Here is an 11,119-nt window from a genome sequence, read left to right as displayed (position 1 = left end):
ACACACACACAGAGGCACTCACACAAACACATGCGTGAGCACGCGGTGTAAAATGAAGCGAATGATTGCTTCTTTGACACACACACGCACACCGACACATCTACACACTCACATGCGCGCGTTTTGTACGCGCGCGCGAGCATGCAGTGTGAAATGAAGTGCTCCCGTGACTGCCATTTTTACTAATGTAAATTGTTGTACTAAAATTAATATGAACTGTGGAAAAGATTTTAGGTCACTTGTTATTGTGGTCCCGACGGTTAAGTTGAACTTGGCATGATTTGATCTTTTTTTTCCTCACTCGACGACATCAACTGATCCGTCGTCGACTGAATTCTTCTCTGTATTTTTGTTCTTTTCAATAACGATGACGGAGACATAATGATGATGATGAAGATGATGATGATGATGATAAGGAGGAGGAGGAGGAGGAGGAGGGGGAGGAGGAGGAAGAGGAGGAAAAGGAGGAGGTAGAGATTGACGAAAAGGAGGAATACGCGAAGAAGGAAGAAGAGGGTGACAAGGACGAGGAGGAAGAAAAGGAGGAGAAGACAAAAGAATATTGTTTGGAGTAATGGGAGTAGTGATGGGAGAAGTATCAGAATTAGTGGAGGAGGATGAGAGGAAGGAGGAGATGGGGGAGAAGGAAGACGATGGATTAAAACAAAATGAACTCACCGGCATATTCTCCAGCATGTCTTGGTTAAACATGGACATTCCAAAGTACTGAGGCTTTTTCTCATGAACGTACAGGTTCATAGAAAAACCCAGAAAATCTTTAACCTGCTGAACAGGCATTGTGACAGCAAGGTTTTGACTTCGTCTCAAATCTTCTCAACTCAAAAGCGAATCAAACACAGTGGAGCAACTGACAGCAGCTGATCTTCGTCGGAGCTTTGTTTGTAGATGTAGGCTTAGCGTTGTTAGACAAACGAGAGAATGAAACCATCACACTGAAGATTTAGCAACACGCAGGCTGCTTTTAACACCTCGGGCGAATGTGGGACGGGGTTAATTATATGTATGGGGCATGGGGCGGGGTGTGGAGAACTGGGACGCGGTTAAACTGGGACGGGCCTGGAAATTGATTTTGTTTACAAACAAAACTAAAACTAAAACGTGCGGGCGGTAGGCTATGATTGTAGCGAAGCGCTGGTAGAACTGGGACGCTATTGGGCTTGTCGCAGTTTTCGTAGTTTATTCTCTTTCACTTGTCAAACTCAGACTTGATATGAGTTAAACGTGAAACTACACCTCAAGAATCCAAGAACAATAACACATAGTATAAAGCATAAGCAGTTATTTCTTAAATCACTAATGGATTTATTCGTGGTTTTAAACATGGAATACACACGCGTTGAACTGGAAAAGGGACTGGCAGGTAAGGTGAGACGGTGATCTTTGTGCGTGTGGGGTTTTTTTTGGGTTTGTTTAGGGGGGCGGGGCGGAGGGTGTTAACGTGAAGTGTTACATGGCTTCACGGGTGACACATCGTGATACTGGGGTGGTAGGAACTGAGGCGAATAATGAGTATTGGCGTATTGATCTTGCTGTAATTGATCTGTTACAGCTGTCCGCAAAAATTCATAATCATAGCAATTCATTCAGAGGCCATTCTGTTGTACATTGGGATGTTATTTCCTGAATATTGAAGCAAGGAGCTGTTAGCAACTGGATTGAAACGAGTTTTTGTGGGATCAGAGGTTGTTCTAAATATAACGGCTGTGTTTTAAAGCTTGTGTGCATGGTATAGCGATAACATGATAACATGCACTGTAGTACAGGAGAGTGGAGTGAACTGGGACGAAGGTAAACAAGGTCAGGGCTCGAAACATGTCGTTTTGTGGACCAAAGTTTACCACACCGAAATGAATGTACAACGTATCACCAGTGAGTGGTATCACTATACCTTTTGATTGCTACTACATCCCTTTAACTTATTATTTCCTTGTTTAAGTTCCAAAGACGCACTATTCTGCAAGTGTTGTTGTTTTTTAAAAACAAGTTTCTTTTTGTCTGCATCGAATAATATATTGCACTTCAGCTGAAGGTAAGTATATTTTTATACAGTCATATATCAACTTTAAGAGACCATGTGATCATATGTGACACTCTTAGATAATTATAAAGATTCAAGCTTGGTGTGTATCCATGATCAGGAAATTACTGGGAGACAGAGTCCCACTTTACCACACCCATGTCCCAATTCTCCTTCAAGATAACGTTCAACTCGAACTCACCCAGTGCAAAGTTATCGCATCAGGATGGAGTAGGGTGCAAGAAGTGTATAATTTGTGCTTTCTTGTTGGTATTCAGCCTATAATATAACGTAAGCCTGCTTTGTAGTTCTCAATTTTTAATACTACTATTTTTGCTTTTTTGGGAGGTTTTTGTTGGGTTTTTAAAAATGTCTCGTATTTATAGACGAAAGGCCGAAGTGGGACTATATGCCACATCCCACATGAATGATGAAACTGACGGCGAAAGTTGCCCAGAAGGATAAGACTTGGCTTGGTCATTATGTGCAGAAGGGGAACGTTTGGGCTGATGTAAGACTTCAGTCAATTTACCAGCACAAAAAGATTTTCTCTGAAGCACAAGAATAGACACCCGCCGACGATCTAAAACAATTTTCAAACAGGTTTTAGGTTCTCATAGCAAACCAGACTTGTACGTTACCCTATGATGGCAATACAGAACAGTGCGGAAGTGCCAGAGATTTGGAATGACAAAATAATAATAATAATAATAATAATAATAATAATAATAATAATAATAATAATAGATAGCATTTGTATAGCGCAAATCCCCGCTCAACAACAAGCTCTATGCGTTTCACAATCTATAATACCCCAGCAGATCTGAGAGCATCCTGAAACAACCTCAACTTCATGGGAAGCATACAGTGCAAGCAGTCATTTATAGGCGCTAAAACACTAACATACTGACAAGATCTTTCACTGGATATGACCGGGTACCCATTCCCACCTGGGTGAAGTGAGGAAATTCGTGTAAAGTGCCTTTCCCAAGGACATAATATCGGGCCCGCTGCTCGAGCCCCAGAACCCGTAACTTCACGATTGCGAGTCCGGTAGCCTACCACTAAGCCACCGACACCACAGTATAATAAATAGCATTTGTATAGCGCTTATCCCCGCTCAACAACAGGCTCTGTGCGCTTTACACTATAATATTATGACAACAAAGAGACTGGTAAAGAATGGATACTCCACTTTTTCCAAAAGCGCCCAGATTTGTCTTTGCTAACTGCAAACGCCAGAGCCGACTTCTTTATCTCGAGAGAGTGCTCAACCGAGGCAACGCGGCTAGGTTCTCCCAGATTCTTTCAGATATAGATCTAGTGGCAGCCACCGAGGTATCAGTATTCCACCTAGATGAATCTGGAAGCATGACTGTCTGCAGTGTTCCCCTAAAGTGATCGCACTCAAGCGTCAGAAATAGGGTTGTCAGATCACATCACACGACACGTCATCGTCACCATCATGATTTGTTGCATCATTTCTGCAAACGGTTCTCCCTTGACATCTGTCTTCGTGTCCTACTGAGTACATTTCAAAGGATACATTTTAATTATTATGATGAACGGAGCAACTAAAGGGTCCCTCGACTTAGATTCTAGCAATAATTATTGGTGAATGAGCTTCGACATCTCCCGAAAGTAAGTAATGGAACACTTTTTTTCCATTTGCTTGTTCTAGCAAGGACAATCAAGCGATTTCAATAATGGACGATCACCAGTGTCATTTGTCAGTGCTCTTATTAAACTTGTCAAAAAGAACTTGGTGTTTGTAATCACCTTTCCACCACGCATTAGCAATAGATCAACACGTTTTACTCATACCAGGCCTGAGTTGGACAAGCGAATGAAAATAAACTGTCAAAATTGTGGCAAGCCAAATGGCGTCGGCGTCCCAGTTCTCCCCCAGCTCTCCCCTACATTCAACAATGGCGACAACTACAACAACAACAACAACAATAACAACAATAACAACAACAACAACAACAACAACAACAACAACAACAATAACAACAACAACAACAACAACAACAATAACAACAATAACAACAACAACAACAACAACAACAATAACAACAACAACAACAACAACAACAACAACAACAATAACAACAATAACAACAATAACAACAACAACAACAACAACAACAACAACAACAACAATAACAACAAGAACAACAACAACAACAATAACAACAACAACAACAACAACAACAACAACAACTACTACTACTACTACTACTACTACTACCACTACTACTACTACTACTACTACTACTACTACTACTACTACTACTACTACTACTATTCAACAGGAAAAAGAAAACGAGGAAGACCAACTGGAAGCTTTTGCGGCACAATAAGGGATGAGGCAATCACCCAGGGCCTGGATTTGTCGAAATTGGAGGACGTGACCGGTGACAGGTATAGGGAGAGAGTAAGTAAGTAACGTTCATAATAAGCTTTATTTCTTCGGGAGACTTTTATGTGAACATTTTGATGTCCATTGGGTTGGATTATGAAGTTTATCACGATGTAAAATGGCGTCGGCGTCCCAGTTCTCCCATCCAGCTCTCCCCTACATTCATTACGCTACGGTTATTTTCGTCGACAAAAAACACATTTTTGGCCTCTTCCCAGTTCACCTGGGTCCCGGTTCTTCACACTTCACACTTCACACTTCCCCACACCCCCAACAATTCATTGTCTCATAACCAGGCCTATTGTGTCTAGCCAAAGTACACTTAGGCTAGGCTAAGTACCAAGTGCACGGTGGGAATCATTGTTTTAGGGCGACGAATAATTCACCCCGTCCCGAATTCGCAAGAAGTATTTAAAGCAGCTTGCGTCCCGCCGAACCCCTAGTGTGTTATCTCTCTCTCTCTAATTTATCTCACAAGAGGCCACACAACTCGCACGAAGGCTTGTCAGTTGCTCGATCGTCTGTGAATCGCGTTTGAGTTGAGAGATTTGAACAAAAACCTTGCAGTCACGATGCCTGTTCAGAAGGTGAAGGATTTTCTGGGTTATTCTATGAGCCTGTACGTTCATGAGAAAAAGCCGCAGTACTTTGGAATGTCCATGTTTAATCACGACATTCTTGAGAATATGCCGGTGAGATGATATTTAAAAAAAGAAATCCTCCGCCTTCCTTCACCTCCATCTCCTACTTCCCCTCATTTTCCTCCCCTTCATTCTGATCCTCTTCCTATTGCTCCTCCCATTACTCCTGCCACTATTTTTAGTTTTCTACCATCTAGAATAGGGCTAGAATAAGCATAGATGTGTATTGCTCTTTAGAGTATGCATCTATATAACTCCAAAGGTCTTGTAAATAAATTCCTGCATGTGGTTGAATGATGCATCTGATGTGATATGTGCATTTTGTCAGCTTTACTTTTCTTTTCATATTGAATTTTAACGAGAGCAATATATAATTTAAGTTTTTATGTATACCTGCATGTGTTTTTACCGTCCTGTACAGCCAAGAATAATTTCCCTCTGGGATAATAAAGCATTATCTTATCTTATCTTATCATTTTTATCTTATTCTTCAGTCTTTTCCTCCTTATCTTTCTCCTCTTCCTCCTTTTTCATTTATTCCCCCTTCTCCTCAATCGCCTCTTCCTCCTCTTTTTCACACACATCATCGTCATTGTTGAAAAGCACAAAAACGATTTTAGTTTCAAAATTTAGTCACTCTATGCTAGGAGGGATAATGAGGAATGTGCCCTACCCCTACAGACGGTCGATGATGATGATGATGATGATGATAATGATGATGATGATGATGATGGTGATGATGATGATGATGATGATGATGATGATGATGGTGATATCAGAGTGCATTAGTTAACTCTTTTGAGAATCTGTTAAGTCGATGATGAAGATGTTTGTTAGCCGTTTAATTTCAATTTAGCGCCTTCTATAGATCCCCACCTACCCCCAGACCGTCCTTAGGGGTAGGACTCATCCCTCATTCCCTCCCCTCAAATCGTGGCTAAATTTTGAAACTAAATCGTCATCAATTTCCCAACATTTACAAATAAAGGTTTGCCGAAATGTCACATGGGGGCCGCTTCTTTTTGATGACTGTGTTAGTGTTATGAACCTTATCCTATGCTATTTTTTGCTACAACAATTAATAAAGATTGTGGCGGTGAAATAACTGTTCAATTATTAAAATTGCACTGGTAAATTTGATATAAGATAGTCACACATTTTGATTCTCCTCCAAGTCATGTCTTTTGTAGTTCGGCTATGATCCACCTTGTTTTCCTTCTATATTTTCAGTCATGGCGAGGTGTTCAGTCAGTAATATAATAATGATTGTAGCGGGTCTGACGATTTTGACGATGACCAATACAACCCCTGGGGAGAATAGAAGAATAGAAGAATTAGAAAGTTTAAAGTTAAGATGATTTGTGGCTTCTGTTGTGGGCAATGAGACTAATTGTGGCAGAGAAAAGTTGGCCACATTTTGAACATTTTAAAACTCCACTTCCACTTGTGGATATGGGCGGCTTGCGGGCTGCTGTCTTGGTTTCTGCATTTCATATTCGTGAAGCCGCATATGATTTGTTGCTCACTGTGACTGCCGCTCTTCTGCTGGGTTTTTCAGGAGCTAAGCTCTCCCATATTGAAGCATAGAGTGTCTTAAAAAAAACCCCACTTAAAAGGCAATAACTCGTACATCAATGCACTGATTTTAACAAAACTTCAAAATTATAAACGTCAACCAGGGAAACATCACGTTTGTACATATGAAGAACCTTCATTAATGTCTCCGAGAAATATCATGTTTTGAACGTTTCAACCAAATTTGGGTAACACTCAAGGTTTCAATTCTTAGAAAAGTTCAGCTACAGGGGCGCGATCGGCATGTACCGGTTCCAGGACAGGAACGGAAAAACCACGAAAGTCACATCCGATGGATATCTCACTGTGCTGAGAAATTTCGGAGAAGATTGGGTAGGAGAAGGTGTTATAATGCTGTAGACGCCTGGTTCCAGTGGGACTGGGGCCACGCCACAAATTTCTAGAGTGGGCCTTGTGTGATTGTAAGAAAAAATCGGGGAACGCCTTAATATATGGACAGACCAATTCTACGGAAACAAGCCACAAGCGATCGAACAGTTGAACAAAGAATCGACCCAAAAACACGTCACGTGGTTATTCAAACTTCTCAGTGGCGTATTAGAGCTTGTCAGGAGAGAAATGGTTACAAAAGACTTGATTTTTTTCGAACAGGGTGGTTGATTTATTTCATTTTGACAAATGTAATGTTCCCATGGTTGAATTTTACTTCTGTAAATTTTTATTGAAATTTGTCTCAAGATGACCGAATTATTGCCCTTTAAATGAGAATCCCTTTTGTAAGACACACGATGTTTATGCTGAATGAAGTCCTTTAGAGACATTTTAAGGGTGTCTTTGTAGCATTTTTTTTGGTGCGCCAACCTTGCGATTCCCTGAGGACAGTTTTGAAAGAAAACTGCCTTTGGGATTCTGAAGTCAGGCATTCTTACTACATTGCCAGCCCAGTCAAATTGAGTTCTCTTTAGCTTAAAAAACAGATTCTCATCATTTGACCTTTTGAAAATTTAGATGTCTAGTATTTTAACCTGCCATTTGATGCCAAAAATTCTCCAGAGGCATTTCATTTTGAAAAGATTAAACTTCTTGGCATGACTTCGGTAAAATGATATATTTACAGACGTACACAAAATAATATATTTACAGACATACGTACAACACCTAGCCAGCCGGCCTTGAGAGCCTATAGCACCAAGCACTTAGGCTATAAAGAAAGAGGAAGGCCACACTAAAGGTGGACTGAGGGAATCAATGAAACCCTGAGAAATCATAATATCCCAATTGAAAGAACTGCGGAGCTGGCCTACCCTAGAAAACTGCAACCCTCCCCCTTGACGATTAACAGCAACAGAGGATAACAAAATAAAATTTAAAGTAAGTTAGTACATACAATAAAATATTTACAGACATACTAACTAACATGATCAATATCTTCTCTTTACCTGTGGCCTTTCCAGGATGTCTCACTCCGGGAGGATGACGTCATCTTGTGCTCCTACCCCAAGTCCGGCTGTCACTGGGTGTTTGAAATCTGCCGACTGCTGATAAGTGGCCGGACAACTGCAGACAAAGTGGACAAAGAACAGTTCATGATGGAAGTCTCCAACCGTTTCGGTAATGACGATATATCCGACCTCCCATCGCCCCGACTTCTCAACAACCATGAGGTGAGATTGTTTTGTCAGCGCTCAGTGTTTTGAAAAATGTCACCAGTTCAGGTTAAAGGGCCTGGGCGATATCCTCACTTGTGTGAATTTGCACTGCCCCCCCCCCTCCCTCACCCTTTTTTCCCCACAACCACTAACCAACATGCACTGCCTTATCCACTTCGAACATTTTTATGTTTTGTTGCTGCTGCTGCTGCTGTTGTTACCGCTGCTGTTGTTGTTGATGTTTAGTTGCTTTAAAACATTTTAGGTAGGGTTTAGTGGGACTAGCAACACACACGGGTTATATTAATGCAGAAAATTAGAGGTGTTGCTAGAGAGTAACATACCAAGAGAAGAAGACTGAGATACAAGGACGCTAGAATGTTCGATAGGAACGAAGGAACAAACACACCAGGACATACGCCAATCACCTACGTTTTTGTTGTAACTATGATTGCTTATTGTCTCCTCAGTTCTTCGAGAACCAGCCCAAAGACATCTTAAAGAAAGGCGTCAAGGTGATCCATGTGTACAGAAACCCCAAAGACGTGGCAGTCTCCTTCTTCTATCACCACAATAGAATTCCACCATACGAGTATAAGAACCCGGATTTCTGCTAATATCTTCCCAGGTGGGTGATTTGTTACATGTGTATAGTGTAATGTTTTACGTCATGATAAACTTCAAAGCCCAACTCAAAGGGAATAAAAATGTTGGCATATAAATCTTATTAAAGTTGCAAGAGGTTGAACGAATTAAAAATTAGCAGAGCAGTTAAAACATTTTTTACTGTTTAGCTTAAGGTCGACACACAACGTTTTTGGTAGTTCACTCTCTGTCAAGCGAGGGACTGTAGATTTTTTTAGAAAGTGTTTATAGCTGGTTAAATGTCTCTTGATAAAAGGTTACGTGCACTAAACTATGTCTCTTGATAAAAGGTAAGTGCTTTCTCTTTACAATGTTTTTTGATAAAAGGTTAAATGTGCTTAAATGTGCTTTTTATTAAAAGGTTATGTTATGCGTGAAACTTTGTCTTTTTTAAAAGACATTAAACGATTTCTTGTGATAAAGGTTAAATACATGAACTATGTTTTTATATGAAGATTTTAATGCCTGAATTAATAGTGTGGGCTTATTAGTATGTACAGTATGGTATAGAAAGTCAGCGACCTCCACAGTACCGTCCAATTTGACAACTTGTGTTTCCGTAAACATGTTGATTCCCAGTTCTGATCCAGTAAAGTGTTTGCTGTATGAACCAGTTATCAAAACTGACACCGTGACATTACGGACGAGAGTGACAGACAATAGTGCAAATCAGCACAGGCTGTTTTAAGGTCATCTAAATATATAAAGTATTTATATTGTATCCGTAGTACGAATTAATGGAGAATACAGTGAATATAAGCAGATTAGTAGAGGAGTGAGGCAAGGATGAGTTATATCACCAGACCTCTTTAACATGTACAGTGAAACAATCATTAGAAACATAGAAGAATGTCCAGGTCTCACGGCGAATGGTGAAAATATTATTAACATCAGATATGCCGATGACACAGTTTTAATAGCAGATTCAGAAAAAGACTTTCTATCGCTTCTAGATACTGTTTTAACAGAAAGTGAACGTAAAGGATTATTGTTGAATGTAAAGAAAAAAAAATACATGGTTAAATCCAATTAAGCAGCAAATCCTATTTGTAATCTCATTAGCAAAGGTGAAAAGATCAAACAAGTCCAAAAGTTTAAATATCTAGGATATATAAATAGATCTGACGCCAATTGATCCACAGAAACAAAACGTAGAATTACAATGGCTAAGGCTAGTTTCAATAAAACGGACCCAATCCTGAAAAATAGAAACATCTCAATGACTATCAAAATGAAAGTTCTGAAATGTTATGCCTGATCTGCCTTTCTTTATGGGTGTGAATGCTGGACAATCACTAAAGACAGTGAAAATAAAATAGAAGCAACAGAAATGTGGTTTCTTAGGAGACTGCCGAGAATATCGTGGAAGGAAAAAAATCAAATGAGCTAGTACTTGATGAAGCTCACATGGGACGCTCACTGTTAAAAACAATCAGGAAATGACAAATGCAGTTTTTGGAACACCTGAATAGACATAAAGATCTTGAACGTCTAGCTCTCACTGGCAAAATTGAAGGCAAACTAGGAAGGGGTTGACCCAGAGCAATAATAATAATAATAATAAAAAATGACATTTATATAGCGCTCAACCTCGATTAAAGTACACAGGCTCTGAGCGCTTTACAACACAACATAATGTACCACAGTAACATAAAACGTTGTGTTCTGACTTTAAAAAATCACTCGAAATATTCATCTTATTAATTTTAAAACAGAAACGACTTCAGCTGACATTTGAATGAATCAAAAGATTTGATTTCCCTTAAAGTACTTGGCAAAACATTCCAGATCTTGGGGCCTTGAAATTCAAATGTCCTTTCACCCATTGTTTCAAGTCTCATAGATAGTAAAAAAAACCTTTCTTTTTGTCAACTGATTACCTACTTAGGGAACTTATACAAATGGGTAATGGGGAAGGATCAGGGAAACGTAGCTTTTTAAGATCAGCTGAGCAAAGGAATGAATCGAGAACCGTGATCGCCGAAGTCTGTCGCAGATCTGGTAGTGGATAATGATGATCTGGAGATATTGCCATCGCTAATCGTAGACAAGGGAAGTAACTAGAAATAATAGTACTCTGCGTCTCTGTGCTAGTAACCCCTCCCCCCATCCCCTTAGAGAGCAAAGAGGTGAGGGCGAGAGAGAGAGAGACAGACAGAGAGAGAGAGAGAGAGAGAGAGAGAGAGAG

The 11,119-nt window shown here is 40.0% G+C and overlaps 2 protein-coding genes across 2 annotated transcripts in view; one reads left to right on the top strand and one right to left on the bottom strand.

Annotated features, from left to right (window-relative positions):
• The window catches only part of LOC118478729 (sulfotransferase 6B1-like), a gene marked incomplete in the record, with an annotated part of 32,984 nt that extends 31,565 nt beyond the window's left edge, over nucleotides 1-1,419 (bottom strand). Inside the window, 1 exon segment of the mRNA XM_035972886.1 lies at nucleotides 679-1,419. Within this exon segment, the coding sequence (XP_035828779.1) occupies nucleotides 679-798 (120 nt within the window).
• A 3,613-nt stretch (nucleotides 1,420-5,032) lies between these two features.
• LOC101863142 (amine sulfotransferase-like) lies at nucleotides 5,033-8,903 on the top strand. Its single transcript, XM_035972887.1, has 3 exons — nucleotides 5,033-5,152; nucleotides 8,092-8,301; nucleotides 8,757-8,903. Exons 1-3 carry the CDS (start codon nucleotides 5,033-5,035, stop codon nucleotides 8,901-8,903), a joined length of 477 nt encoding a protein of 158 aa, XP_035828780.1.
• Nucleotides 8,904-11,119: the final 2,216 nt, after the last annotated feature.

Source organism: Aplysia californica, unplaced genomic scaffold (genome assembly GCF_000002075.1).
Source record: "Aplysia californica isolate F4 #8 unplaced genomic scaffold, AplCal3.0 scaffold00887, whole genome shotgun sequence".
Lineage (NCBI taxonomy): Eukaryota > Metazoa > Mollusca > Gastropoda > Aplysiida > Aplysiidae > Aplysia > Aplysia californica.
The sequence above is the reverse complement of the archived record's forward strand: the minus strand, read 5'-3'. Positions and strand labels throughout refer to the sequence as shown.

Excerpts from the sequence above, each read along its gene's own strand:
- LOC101863142 (XM_035972887.1), top strand. The coding sequence starts at position 5,033 with ATGCCTGTTCAGAAGGTGAAGGATTTTCTGGGTTATTCTATGAGCCTG. Across the intron at positions 5,153-8,091 it reads ACATTCTTGAGAATATGCCG|GATGTCTCACTCCGGGAGGA; the intron begins GTGAGATGATAT and ends TGGCCTTTCCAG. Across the intron at positions 8,302-8,756 it reads GACTTCTCAACAACCATGAG|TTCTTCGAGAACCAGCCCAA; the intron begins GTGAGATTGTTT and ends TTGTCTCCTCAG.